General features: G+C 34.8%; 1 protein-coding gene across 1 annotated transcript in view; it reads left to right on the forward strand.

The window, feature by feature from the left end:
• LRRIQ3 (leucine rich repeats and IQ motif containing 3) overlaps window positions 1-10605 on the forward strand; it is a 198427-nt gene extending 187822 nt beyond the window's left edge. Inside the window, exons 6-7 of the mRNA XM_061186447.1 lie at window positions 3792-4521; window positions 10449-10605. Coding sequence (XP_061042430.1) covers window positions 3792-4521; window positions 10449-10605 — 887 coding nt within the window. The remainder of the gene's footprint in view (window positions 1-3791; window positions 4522-10448) is intronic.
• Window positions 10606-19338: the final 8733 nt, after the last annotated feature.

Here is a 19338-nt window from a genome sequence, read left to right on the forward strand (position 1 = left end):
ATCATCCACAGTTATCAGACTGAAGCCCAGAGAATATAATAACTTGCCTACACTTAGTAAATAGTAGAACTAGATTCAAATGCAGCCAAATTGTCTCCAGATTTTAGGCTTTCACCACTATGCAAAGGATATTGATCTTGAGCAACAGATTCACTCTTCCATTCATCTACTCATCCATCCAACAAATATATTTATTGGCATTTACTATTTAGTTAAGCCCACTACCCCCCTAAAAAGAAAACCCTACTCTCTGCAAAATACTAAGAATGGAGGATGAAAAAAAAAAAGAAAAGTCCCTACCGCTAAGGAAATTATATCTAACTTGTTACTATGGCTAAGAATTACTACATAGAGCTTTAATATAAATGAAATGTGTGGTAAATTCTATAAGGAAGTGAGTGATATGAGAATTTAAAAACTATCCACTCTTATTTAAAGAATAAAGAAAAGTGACATGTGAGGAGACCTTGAAAAATGCATAGAATTTGAACTTATGTAAATAGGGAAAACAACATACTGGACAAAACATTAAATAACATAAGCAAAAGCCCAAAGATGGAAAGATGTGGCACATGTATAGGGGGAAAAAATGGAGCTCTTTTCCTATAATATAGGATCCTAAGCTTAAACGTAAAGAACCATGAAGGTTTTGTTTTCCTTTGTTTGGGTAGAAGGCATGACATGATTAGAGTCCTAGTTTTAAAGGATGAATTGTATAGCAGTGAGTGATATCTTGAAGCAGAGAAGGAAACTGGAAGGTTTTTAAAAGTGCTAATGGGATTATGTTCAACCAACCACTGAGAAAAATGTCAATCATTTTTGGCTAAAAAGTAATTATAGTTAGTATACACAATGAAGTACAGCTTCTATCTTCAAAGAGCCTCCAGTTTCACCAAGGAGGCAAGACTTACTTACATTAAACTATTAAGGGACAAACATATATATATTGGTAACTGTGATGTTGTGATTTATAACAAGAAAGATACATTTGGTCTTTGTCCCCAGTTCTGGCATAGAGCTCCTGACACTTCCTAAGTGATGAGAGCAGAGCAACAAAAACGTCTTTTGTTATGTTAGTGAGGTGACTTTTGGAACTCATCTAAGGATGGGAGCTGGTTTCCAGGGGAATCAACCACATGATTAGAGGGTTAGAACTTTCAATCCCAAACCTGACCTCTGGGGAGGGAAGAGTAGCTGGAGATTGAGTTCAGTTGTCAATGGCCAGTGATTTGATCAATCACACCTGTGTAATGAAGCCTCCATAAAAATCCAAAAGGACTGGGTGCAGAGAGCTTCCAGATTGGTGAACACATGTAGATTCAGGGAAAGTGATGTGCTTAGAGAGAGAGCATGGAAGCTTCTCACCAGTCCCTTGCCCTATGCATCTTTTCCCTCTGGTTGTTCCTGAGTTATATACTTTTATAACAAACCAGTAATTTACTAAATTAAATGTTTGTCTGAGTTCTGTGAGCTGCTCTAGCAAATTAATTGATAACAAGGAGAGGGTTGTTGGAATCTCCAATCTATTGCTGGTTGGTCAGAAGCACACATGATAAGATGGACTTGTTGCAGGAAATGGGGTGCAAGAGAATGGTCACATCCCAGGTCTTGGGCAAGTCCTTGGGACAGACCACCAAGTGAGGTTCCTTGGCTTTGCACAGGAAAGCATTCAAGAGCAAGCAGAAATAGAGTGAAAGCAGAATTATTCAGGGAGATATACACTCCATAGACAGAGTGTGGGCTGTCTCAGAAGGCAAGAGGCCCCAGGATATAGGGTTGTTAGCTTTATGGGCTGGGTAATTTCATAGGCTAACAAGTGGTAGGATTATTCCAACTATTTTGGGGAAGGGGCAGCGATTTCCAAGAATTAGGCCACTGCCCACTTTTTGGCCTTTTATGGTCAGCCTCGGAACTGTCATGGCACCTGTGGGAGTGTCATTTAGCGTGCTGATGTATTACAGTGAGCATATAATGAGGCTCAAGATCTACTGGAAGTCGAATCTTAAGTCATCTTGGGCCTAGTAGGTTCTAACCAGTTTTTGTGTATCCTCAAGTACTGTGGTATTCTTTTAAAGGTTGTGCCCTGCCCCCTTCCCTCCTATCTCAGACTTGCAATTAGCATCCAAAGAGAGAAGGGGGCGGGCAAGCTGGTAGGACTGAGCTCTTAACCTGTGGGATCTGATCCTATCTCCAGGTAGGTAGTGTCAGAATTAAGTTGAATTGTAGGACACCCAGCTTGTGTCAGAGCATCGCTTGGTGGTATGAGAAAGCTCCCTCACTCCACACAAACCAGAACCTTTAGGAACATTTTAATGTTGTGTTTTCTCTCCCTGATCTTTTATTCTTGGCCAGGTTTCCCATGTCAAGGTTTACACATGAAGTTAAATTTACCTATAAGAGTACCTTTTCTAGGTAGTTGTTCCAGACCACACCCTGTTTACTCTAGACTTGAAATTCTGGCTTTCATCCCTCTGAGTCTCTAGTGCCTTGCTTTGGACTCAAACTCTTAATGCTTATTTTTGGACACTTTGGCTTTCACTTGCTAGCCTTGTTTTTCTACTTTGCTCTAGGCTCTGCTTCCTTTTCTAATGTTAATATTCCTGTGGCCTCTAGTGAAAATCCTACCTGTTCACTTCTTTCTTACTGCCTGACTAGCCCACAGGTTCTGCCCTTCTTCATGGCCACCTTAACTTCCATAAATGTCCCACCATCCGATTTGGCATTATGACATATAAAAACTTTAAGAGAATCTTCTATTAGAAGATTAAAAGATTAGAAAAGATGAAACCCTCATAGACTAGAGTTAGCAGAGATTCAATTTCAATAGAGAGAGGGAATCAGTCAAACATGGGAAACATCTTTTCTGAAGATTAATAAGCATTCTTTTTTTACCTGTATTTACCACCTGATCCTAAATTCATCAACTCATTTGTCAGAAAATAAATAATGAACAACAATGTGATTCAGACTTTTATATTGGATAGCTTGGCTCTGATAACAAATAAACCCAGAAACATATATTGATCAAATATAATTACCTTTTATTTCTGGCTTCCATAAGAGTCCAAGTTGGATAATCCTGGTCAGTGAGTACTTTTTCAAGCAGTGATTCAGGGAGCCAGAGTCCTTCTACCTTGTAGATCTACCATCTTCTAACACTTTATCCTAATCTCTGTGTAGTGGGTCAGAAGAAGAAAGAAAATATAGAGGAAGCACATTTGTTTCTTAATAGCCTTGGACCAGAAATGACACATATAACTTTTGCTGACACTGTCCAAGAGAAGACTTAGTCTCACAGCCACACATAATAGCAAAGGAGGCTGAGAGATTTCATTTCTTTGAGTATCCAGTGAAGGGAAAAACAATTTTTAAGGCAGCTATTAGTTTCCACCAGAGTTAAGAAAAATAAGGTAAAATGAATTGCAAAGTCCTTTGCAAATATGAAATACTAATAACTATATGTAAAAATAATATGTATGATTAAGTAATAAGTATAAGGTAAAATGCTGCTATTGAGTCAGTGCAAGTTAAATAATTGTGAGAGATAATAAAGGAAATATAGGAATCAGTGCATTTCTTTGTTAAAATATTCCAATAGCGATTTTTCTCTCCAAAATCATGATTAAATCACAAATTGAAAAGGAATATCAGCTGGGAAAAATGCCCCTTAATAAAGTAAATAACAGGTTCTTGTCAATTTTATTAATGTGGCTTTCAAAACAATTGGGACAGAAAATAAACTGTGCTTAACACTTGTATAATGGATTATATTTGTCTGCTGTGTGATGTAGGTCAGAAAGAGTCTGAAGATAAAACTGAGGATGAAGAATTGGATGTCAGTTTTAGGATATCAGTGTTCAAACTACCAATACATACTTCAGATTCATTGAGGTATGCTGCAGTATTGAAAGCAAAAGAACAAGATTCTTTTCCTATGTATACCCAGCCACTTTCTACCACTCATCAAAAACCAGTAATTAAAATAGAAGACATGCTGTTGGAGAAGAGTGTAAGAAGAGAGTTTTTTACAACACAAAGAACTGGTATGAAACTCCAAGCACTTTATGATATTGATAAATATTGCTCAGAACAAAAGAAGCAGGCAAGCTATAAAAATAAAGTAACAGCTGTAAGCATGGCACAAGTGGACCAAGAACGACTTAGATTAACTATTCAAGAAAATTTAAGCAAGAAAATATATGTTACGCATAAACTAACTGCAAGAGATAATAAGACCATTCAGAATGGTTTACAACGACTTTGGCAGGACAGATCCAACTACCTTGAGAAAGTTAAAGAGAGGAGAGTTCTGTTTCTGGAAGAAAAAAAACAAAAGGCTAAAGACCGTTTATTAATTCAAAACTTAAATAATGAGCGCACTCTTTTGACCAAAGGAATGACTAAAATTGACAGATTGAAGAAGAAGCAGGCTGTCTTAAAAGAGAAGAGCCTAATTGTTCAGCAAAAACTGGCAACTGAAAAATATCAAAAGGATTTACTTAAACAAATGAAGGAAATTAGGTAGGTACAGTTTTGATATAATAGAAGCTTTTACGTTGTTGGGGAGGAAAACATTTTCCTCTGCCTTCTAGGTTCTCCTGGCTGGTTTAAGAACTAAATTGATGTGAGACAGATTAACAGGAGAAAATCAAACAGAAGTTTAATAACATCTACACGTGGGAGAGACCCAGGAAAACTGAGTAACTCCCCCAAGTAGCTGAAGCCATCACCTTAAATACCATCTTCAGCTAAAGACAAAAGGAGGTGTTGAGGATGGAGAACCAATTATGAGAGGTTACCAGGAAAAGCACAGTAAACAAGGGTAAGGTTGTCGTACAGATCTGTCACTGTCTTCTCCATCAAGTTTCTAGAGGTTTGGTCATCCTCCTCTTCCTCAGCTTACAGAGTTGTAAAATAGCTCAAAGAGATGAAAAGACACAGATAATTCTAAAGGGTACACCAGACAGGACCCCCAGTAATTGTTTTTTACCCTTTTTTACCCTTGTGTGTCTTTCACACAGTTTTTTTTCTTCTGATATTAGATTGAAGCTTATCAGCCACAGTTTTATCCTGGTTATATTTTAAGTGGCCAAACTGTGAATACGTATGTTTAAGGCTTACCTAGAAATACTTAAAGATCATTATAACTGCTTATTTCATTTACATTTTTAAATGCTATTGTTTAAAAAAAGTAGTCTGTAGTAGAAGAAGTGTAAAATAAGAAAGCATTTGTCTTTTCCTAGCTATAAGCAAACTTAAAACTATTTACTGAGGTACTTTATATAATATCTTTTTAAGTATGAAAAATATATTTTTCTCCTCCAAAATTTAAAAACATTTTCCTTAATGTGTACTTTGTGTGTGTCTGTGTGTGTGTGTGTGAGACAGAGAGAGAGAGAGAGAGAGAGAAAGAGAGAGGGAAAGATTTTGGAAAAAATTTTTTTATAATTTAATAGAAAATATATTTTGGAAAAGAGAATGAAAGCTAGTCTGGTATATCAAAATGTAAGTCTAGCACAAATCAATGTTAAAGAAATTTAAACAGCTTAGTTTTATTACAGCAGATTGAATGTCTGGCCATCATTAATCTGTAGAGGATACAGAGTCAAGTGAGCTTCCTAATGTGTATTAGCTGAATTATCTTCTCTTGTAAGCTGCTGCAAAGATATTATCCTTGAGAGTACACAGGAATAAGGCAATGTTCTGGTTATGTCAATAATGTATCCTAAAAGGCATTACTGAGTTTTATTATAAATGTTTTCAAGTAAAGATTGAGTATCAATGTGCAGAAAAGAGCTGTGACTCAAAAAAGTAAAATCTGTCTAGAGACTTCAGAAGTTTCTCAATTCTTTTTCTGCCAATTGATTCTTCATTAACGTATCAAACACTTCACCTAAAAGCATTCTGGTGAATCTCAATAACTAGTGAAGTCATTACTGAGAATATAGCTTCCTGATCCTGCTCTGGAATGAGGAAAAATGAATGAAGAAAGGGGAACCATAAAGCTCTAGTTTAGGACATTGATAAAATACCCATAGGAGTGTTTAAGAATGAATTAAAAAGAGACTTTAAAATGAAAGAATTTCTGTATCAGGTAAAAGCTGGTCATAAGTTTCCCCAAATATTCTTGTCCCTACTCTAAAAAAGTGATGACACTGCTCAGGGCAAAACAGCATCGTGTCCATTTTGAAGTAGAGTATCATTTAGCTTGGAAGATCTGGCACCTAAGGCAGTTATCCAATTACATCATCTTCTTCTTGTCTTTATTTTTGTCATCAATTGACCTTCTTGACTACCCTCTTCATTCCCTGTGGTCTTTATATCCTGATATATAAAGCTTTTCTTTATCCAGCTTCTGCCATTATCACTGTTAACTTCCAAATTCATAAGAACAACCCTCCCAATTGCCTAACCTAACCTAAACATTTTTGGATCCCAACACCCTTTAAACTCATTTCCATAGACATATAAATGCCACCTCATCACTTGGAACTGCACCACCTCTTAAATTTTAAACTCATATATTTACTTATGGCTAAAATCTTTACCTTTTCAACTCTTTTTTTCCTTTACTTTCACCACATGTATTCTTCAAATATATTGTGACACTCATCCCTCAAATAACCTTTCTTATAGACTTTCTAGTGTAGCTTCCAGGTTTCTTTAATTCGATTATTCTTTTTTCCATTTCACCCAGTGTCTCTCATGTCTTTTCCTTTCATTGCCTCCACCATGCTAACTGCCTCAGCCCCTACCTTGGAACAATCCAATTATCTATCTTCATTTTTTGTATTCAGGTAAAAATGGCTAGAAGGCATCAGTGACTTGTAGATTTATGCTGATGTCAATACTATGGCCTCCAACTTTAGCTACTCCCTCAGGTGCTTGCTCTTTCTCCCATTACCTACAAAAGTGATTTTAAACCTCATCAACTATAGAGCTTCCTATGCACATACCACCTCTGACCTTTCCTTCTCAACAAGTCACTCTGCCCCAAAGGAATTTTAGGCCTTCAAGCTTGAATTTGTTCAATTTTCCAATTCCCTATCTATAAAATTCTACATATCCTATATTTATCCTCATTTCCTTTTCTACTGTCTCAGGATTAGGTTCCCATTTTCCTGTTAAGAGCTAATAATCCCTCTGTTTTTGCTCTTAGTAAGCCTGGAAGTGGGTGATGCAAGACCTCTGTGCTAGGCAGAATTATGGCCCCCAAGAAGATACCATGCCCTGATCCCTAGGACTAAGAATAGGATAAGAGATGGTGGGGTAGGGGAGATTTCCCCTCTTTCCCCTATTAGTTCCTTTGGCTGGCAAGTAAAATAGCATAAGGCAGATTAACAGGAGAAAATCAAATTTATTACATGTGCAAAGGGAATCCATATAAGTATGAAGTGTTCCAAAGTCAGCAAGGCAAGGTAAGGTATATATATACTCTGGACTAAGGAGAAGAAGGTAGGGGTCTGAGGCTTCAAGGGGAAGTAAGGTTATTTATAGGAAGAACAAAAATAGTTAATGTTTGGTAAAAACATGTTTGCTGGGCCATCCTAAGACAATGAGGCACTTTGATCAAATGGGCTTTGCTAGGTTCCTGCCTGTCTACAATGCCTAATACTTTACTGTAGTAACTATGGTGACAGCTTCTTCCTGGGACAGGCCCCCTATTTTAATTTCATTTAGGCAGTAAGGGGGAAGTTCAAAGGTTCTTTTGGGCCTGGATTGTTTTTAGCTCAAAATAATTCGCATACCAGAGTGGCATATCTTCGGGAAGCCTGCCCTTGTCCCCATCAATACTACACTCATGGATATGCTACCTTACGTGGCAAAGGGACCCTGCACATGTAATTGAGGGTTGACCTTAAAATAGGAAGATTATTCTGGATTATTCAGATGGGCGCAGCATATTGCATGAGCCTTGAAATGCAGAGGCAGGAGAGAAAGTCAGAGGGAGTCAAAGTAGGAGAAAGACTTGACATGACATGGCTGACTTGAAAATGAAGGGAGCCATGTAGAAAGAGTGAGAAGGAAATGAATTCTGACAACAACCAGCAATCTTGGAAAGAGGACCTCAAGACCTGGATGAGAACAGTGGCCCTGGCTGACACCTTGATTTCAGTCTTGTGAGAACCCAAGCAGAAAATCCAGCTGAGCCATGCTGTGCCTGGACTTCTGACCCATGGAAATTATGAGATAATACATGGTGGTTGTTGTAAGCCAATACATTTTATAGTAGTTTGTTTTATAGCAATAGGAAAATACAGACTCTTTTTTTCTCCTTTCTTACGATTGCTTTGGTTATTCCAGGACCTTTGCATTTCCATGTACAATTAACTTTTAAAACATTCAAATTACCTAAAGTTAATACATTTAAAATAAATGGTAATCTAAATTTAATCACATATATATTTAAAACAAATTTAAATGTTAATTTCTACCGAAAAGGCTCTTTGCATATTAATTTGGGGAGAACTGACATCTTAGTAATATTGTCTTCCAATCCTTGAACACGATATAACTCTCCATTAATTTAAATTTTCTTTAATTTTTTTCAGCAATATTTATCATATTCAGGTATAAGCCTTGCATGTTTTTTATTAAACTTATGTCAAAGTATTTATTTTTTGATGGTATAGTAAATGGAATTTCTTAATTTCATTTTCCAATTGTTCGATTCTGGTATATATAAATATTGATATAATAGATTATTATGTTTTTCACTCTTCAATTCTTTTAAATAGTTTGTTTTTTTACATTTTGTCCAAGTTTATAATTGTTATCTCTAGGAGGGCTATTTCAATAAATGTCTTAGACTGAATTAGTACCATTAATTAATTACATGTGCAAGGTCTATTTTTCTGTGACTTCTACTCTGCTGCATGACCAGACATGACTACTCTCCAGAGCTCCTATTTCAAAAGAGTTGTAGCTAATTTTCATTGAGTGATTATTAAATACCAACCTTCCTCTAAGGATTTTAAATATATTAGCTCATTTACTCCCTACTAAACCCTATGAGTTGGATTGTCCCTTCTTAAAGGTGAAAAAATGATGCATGTAGAGCTTAAATAACTTGTCCAAAACTCAATCAGTAAGTTGCAGATCTGGATTTCAAATCCAAGCAGAATGGTTTCACTATGTGTACTCCTAACCATAAGCCATTGTTTCTTTATATTCAACTCCCTAGGCATTTCCATATAGATAGCCAGGCTCTTTAAACTCAGTATTACCAAAATAGAACTCTAATCTTTCTTCACATCTGGCTGCTCTTAAGTTTCCTATCCTGATGAATGCCACTGTTATCCATACAATAAAGTAAATTATTAAATGTTAGGTACTCCTCTAAGGATTTTAAATGTATTAATTCATTTAGTCCTTTACTAAACCCCATGAGTTGAATTATTCCCTTTTTAAAGATGAAGAAAATGAGATAGAGAGAACTTAAGTAACTTGTCCAAAATCACATAGTCAATAAGTTGCAGACTTTCTAGACTTAGGCCTCTCTTCTACTCCCTAAGTTCACATTTCTGAGTATACTTAAATACAAATAAATATATGTATTTCATTTATATGTTCATATACCTTTATTTCTCTTTACTTTCTATAAGCTTCTCAAAATTATATCATGTCTTATTTATCTTTATGTTTCCAGGATCTAGGGATAGTGCCAAGCATTGTAATACATAACTCTTGAATGAATGAGGATGAATGAATGAGTTTTCCTAAGGCCCATGACATTTCTCAGGTTTGCCAGAGTAACCTGGTTCACCTTTCTCTAACTTAGTAAGAGTCTGCTAGGGCTACCATAACAAAATACCACAGACTGGGTAACCTAAGCAACAGAAATTTGTCTTCTCAAGTTCTGGAGACTAGAAGTCCAAGATGAAGGTGTTGTCAGGTTTGGTTTCCCCTGAGGCCTCTCTCCTTGGTTTGAAGATGCCTGCCTTCTCACTGTGTCCTCACATGGCCTTTGTTCTGTGTATACACATCCTTGGTGTTCCTTCATCTTCTCATAAGGACACCTCTAAAAGGCCTTTCTCCAAATACAGTCACATTCTAAGGTACTGTGGGTTAAGATTTCAACATGTGAATTTGTGGAGGTCATAGTTCAGTCCATTGTAGAGTCCTAGAAAGAGCTTGGATTTAATGAGGCTTAAGTAAAAGTTCTGCAAATCATGGCATAGTTTGGTTAGATGCCTCTTTGGGAATCTAAGCCAGAGTTTGTAAAATTTCTCAGTTATAGCTAATAGAAAACTTAGAAATATTAGCCCAAGATGAATATTATTTAATGATATAATAATATTTTAAGCAATAAGTGGAGTTCTATCTTTTTCCCATTTTGTATATATCTATTTTGAAGGCATTTAATTATCATTAACAATTAGATTGATTGTTATGGTTTTAGTCATTTAAAAGTATCTCATTCTGTTACCTTACTTTTTTCTTCTTAGGGCTCAAGAAATATATAAAAGACACTGTGAAGAAAAGTTTGTTAATGATACGATTGCCTTTCAAAAAGCTTGTGAAAGATTTCAAGATGCTAAAACAAAAGCTGCAATTGTGAAAAAGAATTTAATCCTTAAAGTTCCCGATGGAATGACAAAGTGAACCAATGCCACATCACATTCTATGGTCATTTTGAATTATGGCCATTATTTTTTGTTAAAGGACTTTGAAATAATACTATAAAAGAAGAAGTACTCTATGTCACAAGATGGATTTGTATGTAAATCTTCTAAAAATATAAAGTGATTAAAATGTTTCTCTTCTCGATCATAATTTAACTTAAATCAGGTTGAGTTGGCTCACCTAAAGGTTCCTTACATATCCAGATATCCAAGGGACGATGAAAAGTGATTTAATTTATTGCAGGAAATACTGCAAAGGCATTGCTTGTATTGTTTCATATCCTGAGTACAGCAATTTGTAACCCATTCTCAGTTTCTCTGGCAACCTTAGAATAGTAATTTCGGCCCCAGCTGTTGACTTTTATTAAGACATTGTGTTCTTTGATTAGTTTCTTTGCCTGCTTTCATATATTTAATTATATTTCCTGTTTATTTTGTTAAAACAATTTCTTTTTTCAAAATAAAAGTTTCACCATTATATTGGTGACTCATGTTCTTATAAAAATTCAGAAAATATAAATTGTAAAAGGGAAATTAAACATTCTTATTAACTTCCTAGAAGATTGTAAGATTTTTGTATATTTACTTTCAATGTGTTTGCCTTTACATATATGGGGGACAGAAAGGAGAAATAGAGACAGAAAGGATGCATGTAATTGAGTAATTGTGATCATGAAGTATTCAGAAATGGTATATATTCATTTTAAGTCTATTTAATACATATTCATGGTGTAGAATTTGAAAAATAAAGAACAATATAAAAAGATATAAAAATTCTTTGTAAAATTTTAGTCGATTTTCAATAGTATTTTCAATCTAGAAAGATAAATGTCTCACTTATTATGACATTGCTCACTTAATACAATGTAACTAATGCCATTCAAAATTTCTCTTTAATACTCATCAGTTATATATGCAAGTTTTTCTTTTTAAAATTCTCTAATTTTATTAGTCTATGGTAAATTTCCAAAAATTAAATATTTTACAACAGCAGTTGTTCATTGTGCTTCTATGCTGGACTGCTAAAAAATGCTAGTAGCATTTTCCTCATGTTCTGTAAAATAATAGCTGTCTATTTAAATCCATGGTATCAGTTCTCCCTTTTCTTGTTAATTTGCAGATAACTAATGAGCAAGTCATATTGGTATTTCTAATTATTCTTCAAAAAGAACAAAGGGGGATACAGTGAAGTGGTAAAAGTGTGACAGATGTAGATTTCCATAACAAATTAGATAATCTCTCTGTTACCCCGTTTTTCTGTTCTGTATTTGGAAATAATACATTCATTTATGAATGTATTATAATACATTCATGCTTTTTGGGATTTAATTAAAAATAATAGTCCATGTCATGTAGCATTGTTATGAGACTTGAATGAGAAAAACACAAAAAGCAACAGTGCATTCCACAGAGTAGGCACTTAATAAAGGTAAGTGTGTAGTAGTGGATGCAAAAGTCTTTTCTGTGTACTTATAGGAGGATTTGTCAACTATCTAAGAGCTGAGGGACACTTTATCAAGGAATGGTAGAATTTTTTGTATTATATATTTGAATATAATTAATTCATTCAATCACTACATTTATTTACTATTTGTTGCCCTTTCTATATGTTCCCATTCCATACTGCAGATCTTTTATAATCTTTATCATGCAACAGGTAATCGATCATTTCCTTGCTAATTTCCACCCAACTGTGAGCTTCTTTAAGGCAAAGACAATTTTACTCATCTCTGTATTTCTATTACTTTGTACTAATGCAGATATTATATTACACACAACGCTTTTTCAGTTTATAGCTCTGTTTTCCTATTTATGTGTGGTCCCAGGTCAATCTCATGACTTTTACTGCTGCTTGCTGTTTATGTTTTGAAGAATCAAAAATCTATATCTCTAGGTTATATCTTAAATTTCATATATCTCCTATATTTCCAAATGCATGCTAGATACCTCTACTTTGAAGGCATAAAGTCTTTTAAAAAATCATACACTGAAATGGAATTTATTATTATTTTTTACTATTTCCCTCCCTTTCCAATCTTGCTTCTCTTTCTATATTCCCAAACTTCCCTAGGTTCATAACCATCTAAAGTTTCCCATATTAAAATTTTTAAATATACCTTTGACTTCTTTCTCTTACCTCACCACATCTTATTAAATATGAAGCCCAAAAATTCAATTTGCAGAAGGTGTCTTTGGCAGAGACTGGCTAGCTTTTCACCAAACCTATTTTCTGTTTCTTCAGGACACAATTAGCCCATATTTTCCAGCCTCCTTACTCAGTTAATTGAGGCAAAGGACTGAATTTTGACCAATGGAATCTGGGTAAAAGTGATTGGCAGCCCTTCCAGGTATATACCATGCACTTTCCTCCATTATTTTTCCTCTTCTTTTGCCACCTTGGAAAACACATGTTAAAGATGGCTGAGCCACAAGATAAAAAAAGTCTGGGTTCCCAAATCACTGCTTGTAGTGTGATCAAGAACATGTGTTTTGTTCCTTGGCAAACTTTTTCACTGAGGACAAGAAAGTAAATATTTTAAGCTTTGTGGACCATATGGTATCGATTGCAACTACTCAATTCCATGTTGTGGCACAAAAGCAGCCATAGATAAGATGAAAAAAATGAGTGTGATTGTGTTGCAGTAAAAATTTATTTACAAAAACAGGAAGTTTGTCGGATTTGGCCCATGGATGGTGATAGTTTCCCAAGCCTTCATATAGATAGTTGGGCTTGCAATTTTTTAGACCTTATATATGCAAGGGTGCTAGGATCTTCTAACCCAATACAAATGTTAAACATAACCAATTTCTCAAATAAATAACTACTTACAACATTCCTTATGCAAATAAGGTTATCCTAAAGTATTTTTACAGATTAAAATAACTTTGTTTACACATGCTAATAATACTGAAGTATTTCAAAATAAATCATCATTGAAACCAATATACAAACACCAGGGCAAAATTTGCTTAAATAGGAAAGTGCTCTACTGAAGTCAAGGTTAACCGGAAGAAGTAGGAGCAGGTTACACTAAAAAAGAGGGTGATGGAAAGAAAAGGGGATTAGAGCCAAAGAGGTGACATACTGTGAGCACTTTCTTTGAATAGTCAGATACTGTTAGAAGAAAAGATTTCTTTTCACTTCTTCCCAGAGTTTCCTTAACAGAAGCAGTGACCACTATAGGCCTGAAGCAGTATCCAGAGATTACAGCAGCAGCATCTCATCTTAGAAGAAAATTAAGAGGTCACTTAGCAAGCTTTTCCTCTTTATCTTTCTTAAAACCAAGGTTAAATTTGTATTTTCTGTCTGATAATCAATCCACTAGTCCAAGCTCTATAATAATAGAGTGCAATGATTAAGAGCACAGGCTTTGGAATCAGAAAGACCTGAGCTTAAATTCTTTGGAATTTGTTGAAGTTCAATAGAAATTGCAGTTTCTTCATTCATAAATGAGATGATGTATGTAAAGTGTTTAGGATATTACTATATCACAGTAAGCACTCAGTTCATGGCAGTATACTTACGTACAAAGGCAGTAGAGATTTCATGGATTCATGAGAAATGACTTATTCTCTTTAAATTCACCTGGTGTCTTTTTGATACATTTGTATTGTGTTTTGAAGAAAATATTTCCTAAAATTGCATTTTTATCTGCCAGCAGGAGTAAGCCTTGGAATTACAGAAGCTAAAAAGACCTATCTAAAGTCATTTGCTGGGAAGGTGAAAGGGATGGACAGGACAAAAGCAAGAGAAAGGAGCCATTATGCAAATATATGTTCATTCACATAATCACACAAGGGCAAGCATAGTAAGAGACTCTCAAAATGTTCCCAGACAAAAGTTTTATTCCTATTATTTGGCTAGTCTGCCTATTATTTTGACTATTTATTACTAACTACAATAATTTGTTACTGGATACACAATATAAAAAGATGTATTTTGTAACATCAATAACCTAAAATGTAAGGGGGTAAGTATAGTTTCTGTATGCTGTCAAAGTTAAGTTGTTATTATGTTAATATGTTAGCATAGGATGTTATAACTTTAACACATTTTATGTAAACCTCAAAGGAAAAACCTGTAGTAGATACACAAAAGATTAAAGTAAAGAAATCAAAGTATACCACCACAAGAAGTCATCAAATCAAAAAGGAAGACAGCAAGAGAAGAAGATAGGAACAGAAAAATTGCAAAACAGTCAGTAAACAGTTAACAAAATGGCAATAGTAAGACCTTAACTATCAACAATTACTTTAAATGTAAATGGATTAAATTCTCCAATCTATTTCTATTCTCCAGTCTATTCTCCAATCTATTTCTTGAATGGATTAAAAAATAAGATCCAGTGATACTGATGCCTACAGGAGACTCACTTTAGCTTTAAGGATACACATAGGCTCAAAGTGAAGGGATAGGAAAATATAGTGCAAGCAAATGGTAACCATAGAGAGCAGGGGTAGCTATACTTATATCAGATGAAATACACTTTAGGCTAAAAATGGTGACAAAAGACAACAAGGTCATTATATAATGATAAGGGGTCAATTCACAACAAGATAAGAAGATGGTAAATATTTATGCACCTAACACTGAAGCACCTAAGTATATATATATAAAAAACTAACAGAACTAAAAGAAAAAATAAACAACAGTACAATAATAGAGCACTTTAATACCTGACTCACAACAATGGAAAAATCATCAGACAGACAATTAATAAAGAAACAGTGCATTTGAATATTTTAGACAAGATGGACCTAGCAAACATACATAGAATAGTCCTTTGAACAGCAGCAGAATTCTCCAGCGTATAAAGAAAACTCTCCAGGACAGATCATATGTTGGGCCACAAAACCTGTCTCAACAAATTCAAGAAGATAGAAATCATATCAAGTATCTTTTCCAAACACAATGCTATGAAACTCAAAATCAATAGCAGGAGTAGAATAGGAAGTCACATTTCCCCATAACAACTAGCCAAAATGGATAACCATTCTCTCTCAGACTCTCTCTCCCTCTCTCTCCATGTATGTGTGTATTATGTATTATGCATGTATGTATCTATCTATCTGACAATTGGAGAGCTGTAGTTGCAAGGAAAAGTGTAGGCACTGAATTCTTAATAGGGAGGAGCCCTTCCTAAGTGAGCAGAAATGCCAAAATCTGGGCATGGGTAGGCTGAGACTTGGGCTTGTCAGGCAGAGAGATTTTACTGGGTTAATTTAAAATTTATAAATTTATAGTTTCATAATTTATAAGTTTACAAAGACTTTTGGGTTGGTATGATGGATTAGAATCTTTAAAACCCTCAGATGCAGAGCTAGTTCTCCTTGTTGAATTTCTCCAGTGGAACTTCTGCTGAGTTTTTAGTAATTCAGGAAGCAGGAAGGCTGTGCTTGAAAGCAGAGAGAGAGAGAGAAAGAGAGAGATGTGTAACCTTCATGGTTAGATTCCAAAGACCTGCTAGAATGAGGAATTGGTAATATACATATGGTTGATTTCACCCTCAAAACCACAGAACAAAAAAATACTAAAGCTGTAATAGGTCCCCCATCCTACTCAATCCCTAATTGGATAGGAGTGATCAATTCCTTGCTCTTAGCAGCCTGGAAGGTCTTGCCCTCTCTAAGAGAAAACAAAATGTACTCCATTCTCTCAAGTTATTTTAAACATAGTGTCTTACATACGATAAAGCTGTGAGACACATGAGTACATAGGAAAATATTACCACAGATGCCCCAGATGTTGCAATCAGTAGACAAGAACTTTATGTAAAATGTTTCATAAATATTTTAAAAATTAGAGGAAAAATCAACCAAATGGATTAAAAGATGGAGAATTTTAACAGGGACATAAAATCTCTAAAAGAGAACCAAGTCAATTTCTAGAAGTTAAAAATGCCATATAATAAATTAAGAATTTATTGGATGGGTTTAATAGCATACTGGGCAGAGCAGAAAGAACTTGAAGACAGTCAAGAGAAATTAGAAATTACCCAAACTAGAGCACACAAAGGGGGAAAAAAAAAAAAAAAAAAAAAATATATATATATATATATATATATATATGAAATATTTGAGGCTTTCTCATCTAGAAGTAATTCAAAGTGAACAAAGAATATTGAGAAATGGAGAATTCATAACAAATACTTGTTTCATATCTGTCTTACAAATAATTACTGAAAGCCATGTAAGTGTTACTGATGTTACTGGTTACTGGCGTTTAAGTGTTACCCATGTTAGTCCCCTCCACTGCCTTTGAATGTCAGTATTTTCAGATCGTTTATGTCTAAAATCAGCACAGAAAGTTTTTCTCAATTAAACTGAAATAGTAATATATATTGTGTATTATATATAAATGTACATTTATATATGTAAATTTATGTGTGTGTGTGTGTGTGTGTGTATATATATATATATATATATATATATATATATATATATATATATATATATATATATAATTGTTTCCCTACTCCACTCTTCCAGCCAGTTCATTTTTAAAAGTTTCTTAGAATTCTGTTACACTCTTTCATAGAATAACTCTTGCCTTCAGTGCAAATTCTAGACTTAATCAGGATGATTTCTTATCTTTCTACCCATAGACAGACACAGATTCCATGTATATGCAGGCATATACACAGTAAAAAAATTTAAAGAACAATATTTAATCTCTGCCCAGAATTCTCTCTTTAGAAGTACTACCAAATTCCCTGATTTGTTTCTAGTATTTATCTTCTACTAGTATTCTTGGTTACTTATGTTCCAATCATGCTGAATACCAATGGTTCTTGAAAATGCCATGATTTTCTGCTTTCCTCCTTTGATGTCAGTATTTCTCCCTCCCAGCTGGAATGCTCCATATCACAAATACTAGCAGAATAATTTCTCAAGATACCTAATACCCCAACAATGTGGTCTATGAAGATTTGCCTGATTCTTTCAATTAGATGTATTCTACACCTTCTGAACCACCATAGTACTTAAAATATTGTATTTCAAATATAAAAGAAATATCATTTTTGAAAAGTAGAGAATACATTAAAACATAAAATAAAATTAATAGCATTTAAAAGGATGCAACCTATAGATAATCACTGTTAACATTTTGGAGTCTTTCATTTCAGATTTAGGGGTGTATGTGTGTCCTTTTCACCAATCTCTCTTCCCTGCTTCCCACCCAACCCCTCCACCCCACTCTACCACTTTCTGGGTCAATGATACATGACTGTTAGCTGAGCTCTTCTTGTCTTTGGCCTCACACATACCCCTGTGGTAACTAGGTCTAATATGGGCTGATATCAGCATCACCCAACACATCCAAGCATATCCTCTCTCTGATCAACTGTTTATTGTAATTCATGTATCATAAGTGGATGAATATACAGAGTCATTCAGGAGAATGAAGTGTAAATAGCAGTACTTGCACATACTGGGAAAGAGTTATCCCATTTTTATGCTGCTACAGATCCTGAGTTTGAACCAGGAGGAAGAAGTGATAGGGGAATAATCTATCTTCCTACTTTATTTTAGGAAAGTGGAGTTTTTTCAGCTAATGAGGCAAAGTACTGATAGACTAGAGAATGTTTTTCTCCGTTTGGTGGGCATTTAACTTTTTTTAAAAAAAAAATCTGTATCTCAACACCCTTCTTATATTTGCAGAAAACCCTCCCACTTTGTGGGTTTTTAGGGAATAAACAGGTCTGTCTACCACAGTGGAGGGAGTCATATATTTTAACTATGGCCTTATAAATACATACAGAAATAAAGATTACAGCTTCTACTCATATCATTTTCATTGTTGTGTCATGAACACATTTTTTATAGTTTAATTGGTATCTTTTTTTCTTCCTCTCCATTTCCCCTAGTCCATATGTGTAATATTAATGTAATTATAATAGGCCTAAAGAGGAAGGGACATTGTACAGTGATTCTGAGCTCCGAGTAGGATATAGTAACTAACGAGACTTTGGATTGTTTCCCTTATAGACGTGGATGTATGGTTTTTTTTTTGTTGTTGAATAAAGAATATTTATGTTAGAAATGAGTCACTTTTGGGGGGAATGAGAAGTGTTAGCATCAGAAGAAAGGTGTAGCTGGGCATTTGTCAAGTTCTTTTTTTCATTTTTGTCTCTATATCATCTGAATGCCCTTTTTCAGGGGACATATCTTTTGGTTAGATCATGCTTTGAGCTATGGACCTCTGTCCCAACACAAAATTTAGAAGGATCAAATAATTGTCACCCCAACTTCTGCCAGCCATTTGATGCTCATGCTAGTACTTTTAATCCTGAAAAAGTGGTACAAAGACCAAAGACCATTAAGAAGTCATTCGCGGTGGCATTAAGAGATCAATAGTGGCAGCATCAAATTTCCAGCATTAGAAAACCAAAAGTTGATCATTTCTGTGGCATTGTCCAGCCTGGACTACTGCTACCTAGCCTCCTTTGGTTTTAGCTCATTTTTCTGAGCTCAGTCCCCAGATTTCTCCTGTTGATATGAGTTACCTAATATCCTTCCACTGAGTACCTTTATTGTTTCACTAGCAATGTTCTCAGTTGCATGCAAGAATAAGAAGAATTCTAATACACTTAGTTGATCTCAACAGACCTTAATTTTCAAGTGTAAATGATTTCTTTTCTGAAACTGGCAAAGTAGGCTTTTTGTCTTAATCATTTGTCAAATGGTTATAATAACCAATCATGAAGATTTT

Source organism: Eubalaena glacialis, chromosome 3 (assembly GCF_028564815.1).
Source record: "Eubalaena glacialis isolate mEubGla1 chromosome 3, mEubGla1.1.hap2.+ XY, whole genome shotgun sequence".
NCBI classification, from domain to species: Eukaryota; Metazoa; Chordata; class Mammalia; order Artiodactyla; family Balaenidae; genus Eubalaena; species Eubalaena glacialis.